The following is a 20,027-nucleotide window of genomic DNA, read 5'->3' on the forward strand; positions in this document are numbered from 1 at the left end:
ATTCCTGAGCGTGGTGCTTGTGGTCTTGATCCTGATTTTCACTGTGAAGTGTTGGGAAACAGTGTCATGCACACAGTGTCTGAGTTGGTTGTGGACTTTACTTTTATTAGATGTGTCTATGTGGATGAGTGTGTTTTGAGGAATATTTTGGGGAGCGAAAGATGTGTAAATGCCATTGAGCTTGAAGAATTGCAGTACCTACTGAAAAAATACTCTTGGACAAGCTTGAGATATTTAGGCAGTGAAGACTAAGGTGCTTATACTAATATTCATTGAAATAACTGCCTGTAGACTGAAAGCTTTTGGTCTTCCTGATTTCACAGGTGGTATATTCACTTTAAATCTATTTTATTTCAAGGAGGAAAAACACTTTTAAATACACTCTTTTCCAGCTTCATCATGACTTTCATAGCTTAATTATAAGCTCCTACAAATAGGGTTTTACTGCGCAAATGCTGACACAGCCTTACCTCTAGTGACCTGAATGGCCTCCTGTGTTAATTACTGTAGGTCTGTAATCATGTTATGAAAATACACATCTCGCCTTTACCCCAGAACCTGGACCATATCTGTTGTCTGTCTTTCTTTACAGTGTTAAATGTATATGTCAGTTTAAAGAATAAGTTCTCAGTTGTAACTCAGAAAAATAGCCCCCTTCTTTGTAAGAATCAGCTTTGACTCCCCTTTCCTTCATGCTGCTCCCCCAGCTCTGTGTCTTGCTTGGCTAATGTACAAATAATTCAGCCTGGAAGACCTCTGGGAGACTTCAAGAACATGTCCCATGGCAGAGGAAATTAATCAGATTTAGTGAAGCTGTTTATTGATCTACTTTTAGACTGCAAAGGATATCCAAAATGTAGGGCATGGCCTGCTGCTTTGGCACGGAAATTAATTTAACAGGGAGAAAGAAGTTTACTTGCTAGTTTATTTTTCATAATCAGATCTGTGTCCAATTTGATTTTTATGCACACAGGTTTGGATGGGCTCAGTTTTTTTGCAAGGTACGCTGGGAAGTGATGAAAATATAAACTTCTCTAGCTCAGTTGTTTTGGTAGGCAGTGTCACACTTGTTCTTAGTAGTACAAGTACTGTGGGGACTCAACTTCTTATTTCCATTTGTACAGCAAGTTTAGGCTTTGACAACCATTTGTGTAGCTTGTTGGGGTTTTGGTGTAGCTGAATGTAACCACTGAGATGCAGAGCCAGACAGACTAGGAGAAGCCAAATGTGTAGCAGGCTTGAATGATAAAATTGGGTGAAAAAGAGGGTAAGACTCCTATCAGCTCTATACTGAAATATATGGTATTCTGATATGTTTGTGATTTGCAAGTAGAAGGGGATGGTGGGGTTATTGTAGTGGGGAGAGGAGCAGAACTCTCTTTTGAAGGTGCTATCTGTAACTAAGGGTCAAATTCGGGCAGGACCAAGTGAAAGGTCACTGTTTTCTGGTACTCTTCTGGTGCTGGCTAAATCAAACCTTGGCCCAAGACTGCACTGAAGCAGCAGTGCTGGGGAGCCTGCGGCTGAAGCTTGGCGTAAAGCGCTCAACTTCTGAGCCGTGTGTGGTGTTTTCTATAGTCTCACCGGCGGTTCGCGGGGCCCGGTCCCTCCGATCCCATTGCAGCGCCCGCGGGGTGCCGGCGTACAGGGGCGAGGCGGACCCGGCCCTGCGGCCCCGGCGGGAGAGGCCGCGTCCCGCATCCCGCGTCCCTCATCCCGCGTCCCTCATCCCTCATCCCGCGTCCCTCATCCCGCATCCCGCGTCCCTCATCCCGCATCCCGCGTCCCTCATCCCTCATCCCGCGTCCCTCATCCCGCGTCCCTCATCCCGCGTCCCGCAGGTGGCTCCGGCTCCCGCCCCCCCGCGCGGGGCCGGCGGTGCGCGCGGCCATGTGACTGGCGCGCGCTTCCTGCCTCCGCGCCGCCGGATCCGCGGCGGGAGCGCGGCGGGAGCGCGGAGCCGGGAGCGCGGAGCGAGCCCCGAACCCGGCGCAGCCCAGCGGCTCCCGCAGCGCCCGGGGAGCGCCCCGGCCCGCGGGCGGCGGGGAGGGGGCGCCGCCGCAGCCCCGCCGCCGCCGCATGGAGACTCAGGACCAGGGGGCGCAGATGGAGCCGCTGCTGCCCACGGTACGGCTGCCGCAGCGCGGCCCCGGCCGAGGGGTTGCGACGCGCCCCGCGGGGAGGCAGCCGGGGAGGGGGCGCGGGGGGCCGCCTTCCCGCCCGCCCGCCCGTGCTGGGCACCGCAGCCGATTTCTCGGCGCGTGGGGAAACAGGTTGGCTCGCTCCGGTGCCGGGCGATGCCGCGGCGGCGGGAGTGTCTCGGCGCCAGGACGCTCGGGGATGGAGCGGTGTGTGTTTGTGCGCGGTTGTGCGCGTGTCCCTCCGGGGGCAAGCACCCTGCCCTCCGGGCCCCCGCCTCTGGCATCCCCTTCCTCTCGGTACCCCCTCTCTTCGTGTTCCCCTGCCTCCGACATCTCCTTTCTCAGGCTCTCTCGCCCCTCTGCTCCCCGGCGGTGGGGCAGCGCCGGGGAGCGAGCACCTGTGGGCAGCCCCGCGGGGATCCCGCTCCGGGGCCGGGGCTGGGGCAGTATCCGGAGGTCGCTGGCCCTCCTCGCTTGCAGACCGCAGAGGAATCTGCTGAGGGCTGGCACTGACGCGGCAGGGTCTGCCTCCCGCCGGATCCCGGGCTGAGCTTCGTGCTGCCGTGTCGCAGTCTCTTGTGCTCAGCCGTGGAGCTGGTGATCTGGGGGTTATTGTTATCTGAGGGGGACGCGCTGCATCCTCTCCTCGGAGCACCGTGTGGCTGCACAGCTACGGCTGGCCAGCCTTTTCCGTGCAAGTAGGAAAGAGATCAGTTGATGGGGAGCTTTTAACACCGTTAGATCTGTAGGGACCCTTTTTCCTGCCAGGCCTCCCCCAAACACAGGGTTGCAGACACACAGAAGGTTTAAATGTGGGTGTCGATCTCGATCTCATACTGAGATTCTGTTTGTGAATGGTGGTTCCTGCCTTGCACAGGAAATCTGTCTGGGGCGAGGAAAAGTCTCTCATGTACATACACAAGTGTCTGTGCGTACACATCCCTGTCAACACACTGCATAGGTCTGTAGAGGCTTTGCTGCTCCTGAAATGGCTGTGTGTTATGTTAGCACGGCGAGCTGCACAACATTGACAAAGCTTGAAAGAGACAAGTCTCAGCTGCTGCAGGTTGATGAGATGCGCTCGTGGCAAGCCCGTTTTTCATAGGGTCTGTTCCCATCATCTGTTGACGTGGTCCATTTTGCAATAGGTGGCAGGTTGCTACACAGTGTGAGGTTGGTTATCTCTGGCATCTTCTTTCTCCTTGTGGCAGGGACAGTTTTTTCCCATTGCTTTCTGGATCCCTTTTATGAATCCTCCTTCCTATTACTGGCTGCCCTCTCAGTTTCTGACAGTGGAGTAGAAGGTCCTGTTGCTTTCACTGACAGACTGGCTGCCGAGTTCCTTTCTGTGGAGAGACAAATAAGTGTAAACCAAGTTTTCATCTGTAGTTCGTGATAGCGATTCCATGGAAGACTTAGTCCTTAGTGTTTCACACTAATGCAGCAGTCAGTAGCAGTTTTGCTCTTGCTCATGCCTTGCTGGCCTGTGTGCTAGTCTCACTTTGTCAAGGTGTGTTGTCTCTGTGCGATGGCCACTGCACAGGGAGCCAGAGGAGTCAGCTTTCGGAAAGCACAACGTGCAGGATTGCCTTGAGCTGTCTGGCTTTGAATTTTGTTTCTCCAGGGCTGTGCCCAGAAAAAAAGGCTGTTGCTGTGGTTGAGAGCACCGAAGAAGATAATATTTCTTGTGTGCTGATGAGGGGACAATTGTCCCTTGTTCCCTCAGGAGCCGTGCCCTGGTGCAGTACCTCTGTGCAGAGCTGCAGGTCCCTGTCCGTAGAGCTGTGGATCAGTGCTGTTGCTTGCTACCTTTGTGACCTCGTTCCCACCTCCATTTACTACAGCTAATTAATTCAGTTGTATTTGCTTCAAGTGGGGACAGGAGACTTCTCCATGTAATATATATATTATGGCATGTACCCTTGTCCCCTCTTACTCTTCTGGTTTCTGAGAGAGCCTGTGCAGCTCAAAACACAACACTGATTTTCCTGCCACAATGATGGCAAAGGCAGAGCTCCTTCCAGATTTCTGGTTCTGGTGATGTTTTCTCTGTGTGTCAGGCAGTAGTGTGTTTGTGCTGTGGCAGTCTCAGCCTGGCTGCTGTCTAGGGCCCTGTAAGGCAGAAATGCCTTTTGCATGCTGGGAGTCTTGTACCTGGAGTCATGGCAGAGTTTGGGGAACAGGAATGGGTGTGAACTAATCAGTGCTAAAGTCTATTAGTTTTGGAGCTAATGTTGTGACATTCCTTTAGAGGACTTCTGTTTTGGGGATCTAGCCTCATCTTTACTGGAAACAAACAGAACAGGAATGCAAGCTGTAAGATGAATACGGGTCTGTTCCCAAGTGTTGTCCCAGTTCAGTGGGCTCTGAGTATGAAGAAAAAGGCTTCTAGCAGAGCCTTTTTCTTCAAGGGTTAGTCTGGGGGCTTTGCTATATGCAACAGAGTTAATTTTTTGTCTTTTTTTGTGTAACACATTATATGCTTTAATTGTTATTTCTAGTAAGAGGATTGGGAATGTAATCCTTTATTAATTTTATCTACTAATGATGCTCAGAGATAGTGAAGCCTCAATAAAATTTCCCACCAAAGCATCACAGTCTGTACAAAGTGGAGTTCACTATTATTCTAGTGTTAGTCATGTGCTATTGATTTATTATGCAAGTTTTTAATTGAAAACCCCAATTCCTAGCAATTTGAAAACTAATAAAGTACATTGTTGCCTGTGGTCCTGAGGAACTAAATAATTTCCTTGGCAGTTTCCTGTCACTTTTTTGGAAAACAGGTCTTACACAGAGACAATAGCCTTGTTAGCAGTTGTGTTTTTTTTCTTTTTTTTTTTTTTTCAGTATGGACAAATTTTGCTGAAAAATATTAGAAATCTATTGCTAATTTACCATAACTGCAATACTGTATGAATAAATTAAAAAAAGCAAATTGTTCACTTGGATACAAATTGTTGAAGCTGCTCTTGGAAATGCAAATATAGTCTTAATTTGTATTGTTCAGTACATATACTAATACAAATGTATTAGTACATTTACAGTAAAAAAATGTATGCTTTCAGAATCATCTAGTTCTTTATTTATCAGCCATCAAGTATGTTTCTTTCAGTGATTATTCAGAATGCTGTAAATAACTGTGAGTAATTGAAAGATTTCTGAGGAGTCATCATTTGTTTACAGAACAGGGGAAACAATCTGCAGACCTCCACAAAGATCTTCTGTTGATTTCCTAACAACGAACTAAATATTGCAAGTTTGTTGTGTACATGTGTGGAAATTATTGCATGGAAATTATTTTGAAAATTGTTGCTTTATTGGCAATTTATTCATAGCACAAGTTGTTCATATTTGTTCCTGTAGATTCTGGATCTCTCACATGCAAATCAAAATTGGTTTTTAAAATAGGGTTGTTATTTGGTAGAGGTTTGATATTTTGCCTATAAGGAGGATGGAGAGACAAAGCGCAGATATTTTTGCTAACTATTTTATGTTTGGATGTTGTTTTCCTGTGTTTTCTGAAGGTAGCAGTAAAACCCATGTATGGAAAGTGAAATTGACTTTTCCCTTTCTAAGTTCATGTTCTCTCACCTTCCTGACTCAGTCTTAAAATTAAAGAGCTATTTAGTTGTATTTATATATTTATTTTTAAATTAATTGCTCCGATCTGGCCGATACAAGGCCTTAAAGCCCGATGTTGCTGAGCTATATGTGGATGCTGCATATGCATGCACTACAGTGTATGATGTGTGTGCTCTAGGTAAGACAGTGTTTGTATCAAGAGCACTCTTGTGCTGCTGCAAATGGTACGCAGTTATTGCTGCTTAGGACTCTGTATGTGGGAGAATGGTATAGCAAGATCTTGGGAAGTAGCTATTTTTAATGTAGCAGGTGACTGTGGGAAGCTGCTCACACTAACAGGCCAAATTCTTTTGCTTTTGTTAATGCTGAGTGGGACCTTGGATGAGACTTGCAGATGAAATGTATTGCTCATTGTGAGAAGGGGTGTCAGAGGCTGACCCCGTGCTTTGTGTAACAGTACTCATCCCCAGTTCACTTCTCCAGAGTACAGCATTATAGCAACACTTAAGGCAAGTTTATAGAGACTGCAGGAATGCTGTGATTCTTTTGGAAAAATACAGAGGCAGCATTATTAAATTTTCAAGACAAGAGTGCTGAATAAAACCCTAAAACTTAATTGTAAGTATAAATATAGGACTGAATTTCTGCTCTTGGTATTTTCTTACTGCTTGATTCCGAATTCTAAATGATAAGAAAAAAGAAAACTTTTCCCGTAAAATGCTAGAAAGAAATGAAGTAACAATCACAATAATGTATTTATTTAGGCCCCCCCAACTTCTCCCTTATATTTGCCAGTGTCACAGTTAAAAAAAATACATCTGGATCATATAGTGTTCTCTGGTGTTTCTGTTTAAGAATAATTGGCAGCCTGAGACATATTTGCACAAAAAACCCCAAAAAAAGAGTACTGTGTGGAAATCATTGCACCTTAATGCATCTATAACTTGTTTGATTTCTTCCCACAAATTCTACATGTTAAATATATGCTTTCAATTTCTTCTGTTGATAATTGTATCTTCTCTCTAGTTTTTCCTTTGGAAAAAATATAGAATGCATTCTAAAACAAAATACTTCCACTGACATCTTTTAATGCTTCTTAAATAAATAATGTTTACAGTTTCAATGGTTGAGAGGATTTAAGTAGGTGAGGGAATACTTAATCCACTGTGAAGTGTCTTAGACAATTAGTTGGGTGTCTGATATGAGAAGGGAAAGCCATAGGCATTGCATGTTCCTTTCATAGGTTCAGGTCTGCCTTGTAAAAAGCCCAAATTTCGAAGAATTGCATCTATCTGACTCCTTTTGCAATAATAATGCCATTTTGATGTCATACAAATTGATGGAGCACTGCATGTGTTCACACAATTTTCAGTGTTGGTGCAGTTTAAAAGTTCTCATGAAATAAAAAAAAAGTGTAGCATATTTAAAGATAATTAAATCCACCCTTGTTCTACAAGGTTGTTTATTAGGATAGGCAAGGTGAAAGTTGGACTAGATGATAAAGGCTATTGCTAAAAATAGAAGAAATGTCTTGGGGAAAAAAGAAGTTACAGGGTAAAATGAGGGTAAATGAGGTGTGGAGTTTTGTACAAACTTGGAGAATCAAGGGCATTATGGCTGACTGGTATGAAAGGCAAAAGGGAGCTGACTAAATTTAATGGGCAAAGAAGTGTAGGGACAGAAGCAGGAAAACCAGAGCTTTTGCCTCCTTGTACAGCAGGCACAAAATAGTATCTTGAATACTGAGTCTTCTCTGTCTTTGCCAATTTCCCTGTTTTGCTACTTAGAGCCTTTCCACTTTGTTTAATTAGGTATTAATGAGACGTCACAAAGTTTATAAATAAATACATATGGAAATTTAGTGGAGATGTGAAAGATAAGGTCAAGATTTGCAAGATCTCAATTTTAATCAGAAAACCAGGAACTTGCTGCAAGAAAACTGGCTCAGTAACATATTTAGAAGAAATTAAGTCTGCAAGTTACATGAGCTAATATTTGGCATTTGTAAGGTATTAATTGATTAGTGCAGTACTGTATGTGTGTTTTGAGAGAAGAGTAGTAATTGTAGAACAATTCAAGAACAACAAAAATGAGCATGGGCCTAAAAATATGAAAGAGCATTTGAAGAAACTGGGATTCCTTAGCCTGGAGACACACGTTTGGTATGTAATACTGATGCAAAAATGATTAACCAAGGGAAGGGATTCCTAGCCAAGGGAAAGGTTATGGGGCAATTTTAAAAGCATGTTAAAGAAAGCTGTCTAATGCTAAGAGTGGTGTAGTAATGGGACATATTGTCTGGTATGTTTGTGGAATCTATTACCCATTTGTAGGAACAGGTAAGACAGTTATTGCTGCTTTAGACCTCAGTAATGGACGGGAAGACCTCACGAGATCTCTTCCAGTCCTATCATTCTGTGAAAAGAGCTCACTTTTGTCTTTTTGGCGCAAGCATGTTATAGATGGATGATAGATTAAGTGCAAACTAAGGAGAAAGAAGTAGTTTATCTGGATTATAAATGTTGATACCCTCAGTTAAGTCCACCTAAATAGTGAATTTACTATAAACATTTACATTTACTGTAAACATATTCAAAGAGTATCATGCAATGATAAATGCTTACTGTTGATCCTTTTTGTTTCAAGCAGGCTTTAAAACCATAAAATGCAACATTACTTAATAATTTGTGTCTGCAAAATGCCAATCTGAAATGTAGATTTTTAAGCCTTTGTGGAATCCTCTTGACTTTTTAAAGAGTGTAGGATTCTGTCTGCATTAGTGGAGCTGCAAATTTCCCTGGGAGTTATTACTGTCACAGCAAGTAGCTGTGACATTCAAAAATGACAGAAAATATTGCATGTTTGTGAAGTTTTTGGGGAGAGATTAGAAAAATTCTGCACCTTTTTCTGGAAACTTTTATTAACAGTAGTTAAAATGCTATAAATTCAAAATACCCTTGATCTGAAGCCACTGTTTTGAAGAATAGTTCCAGATACCTGTCACTAGCAATTGTGCTAAATTATCTCTAGAGCCATTCATAGCCACTGAAACAATGTAAGGATGGAAAAAAGACCCAACCCTGCTGTTAAATCCTGGCAAGAATGAAAAATAGGTACTTAAACTGTAATTAGTCTGGCAAACAATGCCATTAAAGTTGAGAGCAAAATGCCATGTCTTTTCCGGAGAGAAGATGGTAGGTAGATGTAAATTTCTCTTTCAACATATGAATGTACATGGGGGTTTTACTTTAGAGGTAAGCATGCAAAAGCAAGAATGTGATTTCATGTCAAATCTGAAAGCTTTTGAATTCTGAATATCACTGAAAACTTTGTGATGGTTTTGTGGTATCAAGGATGTTCATAGTGTTGTAAATGTGATTAGGAAATAAAGGCACAGTGAGGGAGATTGTGTGTCAATTTTAAGTGCTTTAGATTTTTTTTCAGTGGTACTGACTACTTGTCTTGATAGTTTTTGTTTATTAAGTCAAAGAACAGCATACACAGGGGAATAAAATTATTTTCCTGCTATACTCTATAGTATGAAGAATGTAACAAAAATTAGAATTTTCTGTTGCCTGTGGAGTAGTGAGCATTCGTCTACTTTTGAATTCATGAAAATGTGATAACCATTTTCCTAAAAATGCATTAAGCATTTCTTTTAATAATTTTTGTGACCTATTTAAATAGCTACCAAAATAGAACCAGAGTGTCCCAGAACAGCACATTATCGTGTCAGCAGAAGGGATATGTATTGGTATTTTAAACGAATTTATAGAAAAAAATTAGTTCCCTTCTGCCCCCTTATCCCCAAGTCTGTGCAGCAGTTGCTGCCAGCCCTCTTAATGCTGTTCCTCAGAAGCCACTTAGTTTCCAGTTCTTTTGAGACTATTGCTACTTTATTTGAGGCTTGTAGGTTTCCAAGGTACCATCACCACGGCAAATCTTTATGCAGTATCTGCAAGTCTGCTCTGGGCTGAGATTTTAACATACTTTACTTTTTTTCAGTAAATTTCATAACCCATATTATCCATCTCCTTCAATGGGTGTTATCCTTTCTCTTTATTTGAAGAGAAGATAGAAATGCTCAAACATAAGAATTTACTAACTGTATAATTGTCTTTTAGAAAGCTTCCACTTTATTATGTTTTTTCCTCTTTATGACTATGCTATAGTGAAATACTTAACTATGTCCACTTGTTTTTATTGCAATCTTATAATTGCTTTTGAAATTAAATGTAGCAATGATCTGTTAAAGCACTCATAAAGCTGTGTTTCATAATCATTTGAGAATCTTCTCATGAAAATTCTAATAATAAGTGAATTCCTTGTTTTGGGAGAAGCATCTGAGTGATTTCAGATTAGGTGAATATGTTCTCAAAATAGCATTGAGCAGTGCAGAAGCCTTCATGCTTATCCTCACCAATTTCAGAAAAAGGAGTTTTTTTCTGTAGTGATCTGCCTTGATTTCCCCATCAACATCAAATGTGCGTCTTGCTTTTGGAATAATGCCTTACCCTCCGTCCTCATCTTGTAGGGGAATGGATTGAGAAAAACCTTCTGTGGAGTATACACTGAAAACTCTTAACTCAAGTGATTTTGTCTAATACAACATAGGCAGAAAAAGGCTTTTAAAGGATCTTCTAAAGAAAAAGCCACATTAGCTTTAGAGAGGATGAAATGTATTTTAGTGGTATATAGTTTGTGTCATTTGATTGTGTTCATTTAAGTTTGTCTTACCTAAAAGTTCAGGGTATTTTGTCTGCTATATCTGAATTGATTTACTTTGGCCAGCAAATATGTGAACATTTTATTTCTATTTGCCCACCCATAACCCCAGGTAGATGAGAGGTTTCTAAATGTTAGGCAGTATTGCCCAGAGCAACACAACTGCAGTTGCCTCTGGAGTGAAGACCATTTGAAAGGAAAAAAGTAACTCTTCACTGAATATTTGTGAATTATGATTTTTTCCCCCAATTCTCTGTCCAGTGCTGGCCAAATTTGTGCAAAAATAACAGAAGCAGCAAAGCCCTTTTTTCCTTGAAAAATATCAAGCTGCTGAAGAATGTGCATGCTTTACCAAGGAGTGCTGCTGACAGGCCAGCTTGTGGAGGACAAGAAATGTTTTTGAGAGCTGTACCCTTGGACTAACTTCTGGTACAGGAACTGTGTTCCCATTAGCAGATATTGTGGGACTGTACATGGTAACAGAATTAGAGCTTGCCCCAGTACATTACAGCCAAAACCCACCAAATCCTAAAGCTACCTTACCCTGCCTCCCTCCCCCAAATTTCTCCATAAATGTTAAACTTGTTAATATATGCATGTCTATGAAAAATGTTAAGCTAAAGAGTACAAATGGAACTTTGTAAAATATTTTTTAAAGAAAAATATGGAAATATTTAAGATATATAATGAAAGTTATTACCAAAACATGTGAATGTGGAGATATGTAAAACCTCACTAAATTGTTTTGTTTATTCTTCTGTGAGTGATTCAGACTTACACAATCCAGTCTGTTCCACATTCAAATGACTAATATGTCTTGGGTAGTTCAACACAAAGGATGTAGATTTTGATGATGCATCCAATGCAGGATCTGAGAAACTCTGCTGGGAAAGTAGTGTTCTTACTCTGAAATAATTGTTTTTAAATCTAAAATGGTAGAAATTATGATTCCATAAGTGGTCTGGTATTAAGATCAGCTCATCATATAAAAATTCTGAGTAGTGTTTCAGTGGCAATATTAGAAATATGTATCTCTGCAAAACCAATTCTTGGTGACTCTTAGACTACTAAAATTGCTAACTATGACACTCATCAAAAGTTATCAACTGTTTAATATTTATTTGTTTGTGTGTGTCTCTTCTCTCTTGGATTGCATATAAAGGATGGCTGTACAGAAAAACTGCTGCAAGGTGGATAGAATCAGAGCCTTCTCTTCAAGTCCCTTAGTTGTGTGTGCTGACCTTGCATAAATGCCATGTAGGTTTACCCTTGAGAAAATTGGGCTAATCTGCTTTGTGCTTGGCATCCCACAGGAATAAACATGGTAAGAAGAAAGACTATTAAAGCATGGATAAGATGCTGTAAAAACTTTAGGTGGTTATATTTTATGTTTATTTGTTTAGGAAAAAAAAATGGTGTGAACTTTTTGGGATGTAGACTGGTTTCCTTTGAGAGGGTGTAGGGTCTATCACTCACTGGTGCTGGTCCGTGGCTGGCCTGTTCAGGGGCTAGGGCAGTACACATAGGAACAGCAAGCCTGCTTAGTAGCATGATTGGAAACAAATACATCTCTGGCAATACAAAAATCTACTTATTTTCTCTAAGTTTGTTACTCTCCAGACTGCTCGTGGAAATTACTGAGCTACTGTAGCATAATCATTATGACTATAATCACATAAAGTGCTTGTTCTGAGTTCAAATAATAATAGTTATAAATTGTGAATGGATGGAATTAAAAATACCTCTCAGTTTGTATTTTTTATGGGTTTTTTTTTTTTAGAATAAGAAAACTTCCAATTTTCATGCACAACAAATAGAAAATTTTATGGAATAGGGCAAATGCATTTTTATGGATATGAAATAAAAAAAAATTCTAGATTATTATGATTTGTCTTGTACAAATACTTTAACCCACAGACTTTTATTCTATTATCTGCTATACTTTCACCTTTGAATTTTTAATTTTTCATTTCACAGTGATTGCAGAAATAACTATTTATATAGTGCTTCCATTATGCATATTTATTAAAAAGTAATAAAAATCATTAAAATAAGTCTGACAAAATTGAGCAAAAAAAATTTAGAGATGGTGTGTGCAACCTGTAATACATTTTTAATGCTTCACAGTTGTAGTACAGTTTTTAATTCATTCCTAGAACTGGAATTCATTTAATTCATTTTAATAAATTTTTAATTAATTCCTAGAACTGGGTCTAGATCTGTTACTGATATATTTTATACAGGAAAATAATATAAATTTGTAGTTGTTATGACTTACTATTTTAGTTTGCTTTTTTTTTTACAGTCCATAATGAACTGATTATTTTCATGCTAACATCTGACATTTCTTCAGCAGGCTTTGCTTGTATATTTAGAAAGGAAGTGCTTTCTGTGTCTGTATATACAAATATGAAAATACATTTAATTCTAATGGGAATACTTTTTAAAATTTCTTCCTGGTATATGCAATTCGATGGAATGCTTTCAGCTTTCAAGAAATACAAGACTAAGTAAATTTTCCTTTGAGTTTGTTACTAATACTGTGGTTAGTACTTGTTCTACTCCATTTCATAGAACCATAGAATGGTTTTGGCTGAAAAGGACCTTAAAAATCATCTCATTCCAGCCCCCTTTGTGCCATGGGCAGGGACACCTTCCACTAGACCAGGTTGCTCAAAGCCCCATCCAGCCTGGCCTTGAGCACTGCCATGAACTGAGGCATCCACAGCTGCTCTGGGCAGCCTGCTCCAGTGCCTCACACAGAATCCTGGAATTATCTGGACCCAGGCTTGGTTCTGAGTTGGCAAGTGCTTGACATTTCCTACTGATCAAACTTTTTCAAGGCACTGAAATCACATTGAGATTTATAAAAATATTTTAAGCCTTAAAGCAGCTTCCAACAAGTATTAGAAATGGTTGTAGAATTAAAAAAAAAGAAGAAAAAAGATGTCTTTTTCCTTTACTTATGTGGAATTGGAAAATGTCTCAATCCACAGTCAGCAGCATGATTCCTTTACAAAATCTCAAATTTCAAGTGTCTCATATTTTCATTTTAGATATCTTTATTGGTAGGGATAGGGATACAGTGATAAGGAAGTTTCTCGTATTTGGCAGTGTTAAATTACTGATGTGCCATAAGTGGTCCAAGTGTGAATATAATGCTTAGAGCAAGAAATTATAAAAAACAAAGGAAATTTAGTATTGAATCATTATTGTTGACTTTTTTGCTTCTGCTATAATCTTGCAATCTTATAACTTTGACACCAAGAAAACACCAATATTCTTGTTATTTATTTGAAAGTTAAAAAAATAGGCAAGATTTTGGCTGTCATGGTAGAGACTGAAAATGTGAAAGCATCAGTCTTGACAATCCAGAAAAAATATCATTCTTTGTGTGCTTCTTTCTGTATCTCATTTTTTGAGGCAGTATCTTGATTTTTAGGTGCTACTGCTGGCTGTCAGTATCCTTTGTCTGGAGCAAACTTGCTTTTCCCCTGGAGTGGTTTTCTGTCTTTTGTCCAGCATACTCATTGTTCAGGATATGCCTCTTTCCAGTGCTGTGCTCTGCTCAGGCATTTCTTCCTGCTCTTCTGTTTCTTTTGCTGCACACAGTGTGTGTCTGAGAGTTAAGTGGCTGCTGATGGGGACTCAACATAAAAAGATGTTTCAGTGAGCTTTCTGCACATTATTTTTTAATTTCTTCAGGAAAAAAAAAAGAGAATACTAGATGTTATCTGACCTGTCTGCAGCTTTCATGGGGTAGTGACAGTGACCATCTGGCATGATCTCAGATAATGTCATTGATGGTAGTAGCTCTGAGGAGTGGCAACCTGAGACTGGGCTTTCAAGTTCAGGACTGTAAAGTCTGGATTACATTTTGGTGTTACATGAATCAGGATTTCTTGGCTAGTGGGGAAATAAATTTTGTTCAAATTGAAGCTCTGTAGATTAGCAGTTGTTCTGGAAATGAGGCAATTCAGGAGACACAGGGTGTGATACTGTGAAAAATAAAGCATTGAAAGTGAATACAGAATAAATCCAAATGATTTCATTATAGCAGAAATAGTTCATTAACATTTATCAATTACTAAGTTACAAATGAGAGAAACATTTTTGAGAAAGTATAGAGTTCAAGTGTAGATATTACGGTGATGAAGGGTATTGTGGAGCCCATGCACATAAATAGGTTAAAAAGGAATTAGGTAATTGAGTACAATGATCCTAATTCAACAGATGCAATCACCAGCTTAGGAAAACTTTAAACTGCTGATCACCAGAATGAGGGACTGAATACCAGAGGAAAGACCATTAACTAGATTTCTTTTCTAGCTTGTGCAATTAGAACCAAATAGTGGGCTAACCTGAGGCGAGATAGTGGATTTCCAAGATTTCTGTGGTTCTGCTTTTGTTTTCCTTACTGAGGTCCATGAAATAGGGTTTGTCTTTCTTAGCTTTGCAGGGATGGGTTATCTCTCAGATGGTTCTGTGTAAAAGGAAATAATTCTCTTCGATCTTATCAATGACTCATTCACCTGTAGATGAGATAATTTAAAAATAGCAGGTTGACCAAAATGAGCCTTTCTTGTGCCAAAGAATTAAACAATTAATTTTCTTTCTGATCAGTTACATTTTTTTGTTGGATTGGATATTTCAAGAGAAAGTTGTTCCTGGTTGAGAGGTCCTAAACATAGGAAAATGCAGAACCTGCAGAACCTTAAATGTTTTAGTAATGAGCAGCAGTGACCTAGGAGAGGTCAGTCAGACTGTGTTCTTGCTCAGTTCAGTAGCAAAAGGAGGAGAACACCAGTCTGCTCTACTTGTGCATTCTCATTTTCACACAAGCAAATGAGACATGTATATGTGGATGTCTTCCTGGGCTTGTGAACTGTTGTCCTTCCCCAAAGCACCTCCCTTTGCTGAATTTTGGGGCTTTTGTTAAAGCCATAGCTTCGGTTGTTATCACAGATCTGATTTTTGAAAAATCCATGTTGCTTGCAAGAAGGTTCTATGATCACTGAGAGTGTGCTGCCGAGCAATTTATAGGCTTCAGCTGTGACAAGACTTGCTTTGTATAATTAATAAAATACTTGCTTTTTACAGTGGGCAAATAGTTACATATTCTTTTACAGATTCAGTTATGAGCTTCAGAGGAGCCACTGAGGCTGCCACTGAGCCAGGAAGAGTGGCTGAAGGAGCTGACGATGGATGCCAAGAGCTTTCACTTTAATTGTATTAATGTCAGACTGGCCCTGGTGCTGCTGGGACCAGCTGTGTGTTACTCAGCCGCTGGGCCCTCGATGGTGTCAGGCTCGGCGCTGCTGCTCCGTGCTCTTCCCTCGTGTCTTCCCTGCGAGCTTTGCTTGGCGAGCGAGGAGAGCGCATTGCGTGCGTGGTGACAGCACGTGGCTCTTCCGCTCTGAAACCAACCTTGAGGAGTTTCTAGGAGTTAGGAAATCTGTTGGTTTCAAAGAGCCCCACTAATTTTGGTGCTTCAGTATTCGGATACTGAAACAGCTAAATTTTAGGTCTCCTATTACTCTGCAGTTTCATATAAGAGCATCCTGGTCTGTAATATCAAGCGATATAGTCACGCATGCTCTTAGAAAAATCTCTTTTTCAGATCCATAAACACTTAATATGTTGGAAAATCAGCAATTGTTTTTATATATCATCTTGACAGTAACACTCCATGCAAAAATCCTGTACTTTCACATGGATCAGAATAGACACAAAACCAGCTTTCTAATTTACACCATGGCAAATATAAAAAAAATATTTAAAAATATTTAAATTATTTAAAACAGTGTTCAGAGATGCTGGAATAAAAATGCAATGCTCACATCTGTAGTAAAGTGATGTTCATGGAATGCTTTTCTTGCAGGACAAGGTAAAACTAGATGCTGTGTTGAAACATTCATTAGGAAATCTAATAGAATACTTTCTATGTCTGGATTAAGGAATTATATTTTCAGTTTTGGATTGTATTTTGCTGTGAAATAAAATTGAATTCTATTTTAAAGATTAATTTTCAGGTTTGGAAGTTTGGGTTTAGAAAAATCTCAAATACTTTACCAATATTTTAATCTCAGTCTCTAGGTTTGGATCTGACCTGTAATAAAGAAATGATCAGATACAGAAGGTTTCCATACATATTTTTTGTTTAATGAGATTGTAAGGCTTGACAAAATTTTTTTAGGAAGGTGCAATGCACTGTAACTTGATTGAAACCAATGAAGTTGCCCAAGATTAATATTAGAAGCTAAAAAGAGGATTTCTTTCTCTCTCAAGTATTTCTGTAGTATTTTTGCAGTCTGCACAAACATTCATTAGCATCTTGTTTTCATACGAAAACATCTTCATCCTTTTCCTTTTGTTTTCTTTTTTTTCCACCATTTCTTTGGTTCTCTCTTTATCCATTGTGGCCCAGCATCAGGGGCAGATTACAACTCTGCGTGATCGTGTATGGCTCTGTACAAAACCGGTTTTTGAATCCTGTCAGCTGAGAGCTAAAGTGGCAGCAACCTGAAATTAACTTAGAGACTCAGGGTCCTAATGACTGGGTTTTGTGCTGCTTCAGCTGTCTGCATTTGCAGCCAGCTAAACCAAGTCTGTGTTACTTGCAGATGTGTGATAGAGCAGATGGGTGGGTCAACTCAGGATTCATTCGAAACTGAGAACCCAGCTGGGAGTAGAAAAAGCAATAAAGCCTTTTTTCCATATAGTACATGCATATACTAGAGAAGATGGGTTCTAACTTTTGAAATTTAAAGGATATGTACACAAAATTTCAAAGAAATTCAAACATCAGAAATCTTACTGGGATTTCAAAAAAAGATGTGTAACTAGGTTTGATGTTGTATTTTCACTGAATTAGACTCTTGGGAAACTTATCTGATTAAAAGCCCCACAGAAACAAAACAAACAAATAAACAGAAACCCAACTATCCTTTAAATTCTGTAATTTTCTGACAAAACAATGCAAAATTGACGCTGATCAATATGTTAGTGCATATAGAGCCACCAGATCAAATACATCTTGTTTTCCTCTTCAGTATACCTGCATTGTTAAACTATCAGTTGAGAATAGATCTCTCTTTTTTATTTTGAAAATATCTAAAAATCTAGCTGTAAACAAAGATTCAAAATAGACTATTTAACTAAAATGACCTAAAAGCTAATTTAAATAATGTTTGTATGAATTTTGTTTTAAATTGATCTGCTATGCTTAGGGCATGGTACAAAGGGGCAGAACCTGGAGAGAGAGAGCGAGCTACACAGGCGAGACGCTGGTGGCAAAGTCTGCTGTACATTTGGTTAGTCAAATGCTTAAAGTTGTTTATTTCTCTAGGTGCCTTTTAGCTTTCATCCCCTTCAGCAATGCTGAATCTGTTCTCAGACTGTATTTTCTTTGTGATCCCTTAATGGGATACTTTCTGCTACTGGTTTTCTTTTGGAGGAGACAAAAAACCCCCAACCCTGTTCTCTCATTTACTTCTTTCTGTTACAGATGAGCATAGACTAAAATAGGAGAGCACTCTCAACAATCCATTTATGGCTGAGAACATCTTCTGGATCACTATAGCATAGATTAAGATGATCTAGTTAAGGTTTTAGGTAATTAGTATCTGTATTTCATAATTCAGATTCTTTACAAAGCATAGGGAGTTTTCAGATCACATTGCTGAAACATAATATCTGAATTGCTGCTATGATTTGTACTGACTTCCAAAATCTTCCAAAATCCTGTTTTCTAAAACAAGCAGGAAAAAAAGTAGACGGACTCCTTTTTTCTCAGTATTCCCATAAAGCATTGATGATATAGCTACAGTTTCTCTCCAGCACCTGTGAAAGCACTTGATCCCAATTCCAAGGTGCATAATTGATCCACCCCAGTGAACTGCAGCTGGACCTCTTAGTGGACCTTTGATAGGATTGCGCAGAAAATAGGGATTGCTGGTGCGTTGCAGAACTTCCATGAGGCTTCATGTTGCATTTGCTGAAGTTTCATGTTGTTGCATAATTTATTAAAAAAGTTCTTTTCTTCTTAATTTGCTTAATTAGGTCCTTTTTAATATATGAAACTTCATCCAGTTCCTATAGTAACTGGTAGAATCTCTCACTGAAGTCTTACAGCATAATTGAGTGCTTTGTATATGTATCAATCTGTAAGGTTATTTTGTGTAGTGGGTTTTTTTTAATAGTTTTTTGTATTTTACTTTGTGCAGGCTTTTGTTACATGAGGGAATGTCATGTTAGAACTATACTTTTTAGAGTAGTTAAACAAGACCACTCTACAGAATTTCATAACAGTGTCTGATTTAGCCAGTCCACTGTAGGGGTTCATTCTAGCACCACATTTCTATCCAGCCACAATTATTTTTACATTCTTTCCTCAAATACTTTATGATCAGCATTAGGAGAGCATAGTGAAGTCTCCACAATGTTCATAGACTTCCATCCTGATCTACGTGTCCTTGATTTGGCAGGGATCACAGCCTTCAGTTAGAGTTGATTGCAGATGTTTTTAAGAACTTGATCATGGGCTGGGGATGCTCAGAGTGGCCTTACTGGGGACAATGAGAGATTGCTGGCAAAAAAGGGGGATTGCAACCAAGCATTATCAATTGCATTAAATTACAGTAACCTGTTTCTAGACTGCAGAAATTCTTTCACTCTGGGCAAATTTTGAACTGAAGGGAAGGGGCAGTATACACTTTTTACATGCTTAATCTGTTGTTAAGCTTATTTTTTAACTGATATATTTTTTTAGCTGTTCATAATTTGACGCCAGTTTATTGGCTGTTGTTTCAAAATAGGAACGAAATGTTGGTTTGCTTATTATTTGGGAAAATGTGGTCATTTTGGTGGCAGAAATACCAAGACTTTAAAGGAAAAAGGTCTTCGCCTACTGAAGGAGTATGTTCACTTAAGGAGACAGAATTTTCTCCAACTAGTTATGATCAGAAAATGGATTCAGTAGTCTTTTTCTCCCCCTGCAAGAGATTTGTTAAGGTAGAATCATATAAAGTTTCTGAAAATAGGGCAACTGTTATTAGAATAAATGACAAAAAATGTAGTGAAAGACATTTATCATGTGAATAATATATTTTTGCTTGGAGGCTTACTTATATTTAGTCTCTGTGTTATAAATATCACAGTTGTAATTTTTTGGTAGAAGAATCACAGCAGTAATTGTAACAGAGTTTTGGACGTATTTCCCAGCAACTCATTATAAAATTTAGACAACAAAATATAAAGATGGATATTTTTGTGATGTTGCTGAAGTAATTTTGCTGCTCACTGAGTTTTACTGACATCTGATAATCACCTGAATATGTATCTTTATCCCTTTGTTTTTAAATGTTACGTCCATTCAAAAATACTTCTAAATTTAATTTTGTTGTGAAGTTGTAAAGCCTCATATAAATCCCTGCAACAATGTTTTATGATTTTCATTTTCTTGTCTTATTGACAAGATAAGCTTGTTTTTCTAAGTCACATCAGCTATCAGGAAGATTTTTCTCTCCTCATGTTGTTCTATTGCTACTAAGGAATGAAAAAAGAACTTGATTATTATTT

The 20,027-nt window shown here is 39.4% G+C and overlaps 1 protein-coding gene across 2 annotated transcripts in view; it reads left to right on the forward strand.

Moving 5' to 3' along the window:
• Positions 1 to 1,930: 1,930 nt before the first annotated feature.
• SLC4A10 (solute carrier family 4 member 10) overlaps positions 1,931 to 20,027 on the forward strand; it is a 151,024-nt gene continuing 132,927 nt past the window's right edge. The window contains exon 1 of one of the 2 annotated variants that reach the window (XM_068195665.1): positions 1,931 to 2,127. In XM_068195665.1, coding sequence (XP_068051766.1) covers positions 2,080 to 2,127 — 48 coding nt within the window. In that variant the 5' untranslated portion in view covers positions 1,931 to 2,079. The remainder of the gene's footprint in view (positions 2,128 to 20,027) is intronic. The other variant, XM_068195659.1, reaches the window with a different exon arrangement.

This window comes from Anomalospiza imberbis, chromosome 7 (assembly GCF_031753505.1).
Source record: "Anomalospiza imberbis isolate Cuckoo-Finch-1a 21T00152 chromosome 7, ASM3175350v1, whole genome shotgun sequence".
Lineage (NCBI taxonomy): Eukaryota > Metazoa > Chordata > Aves > Passeriformes > Viduidae > Anomalospiza > Anomalospiza imberbis.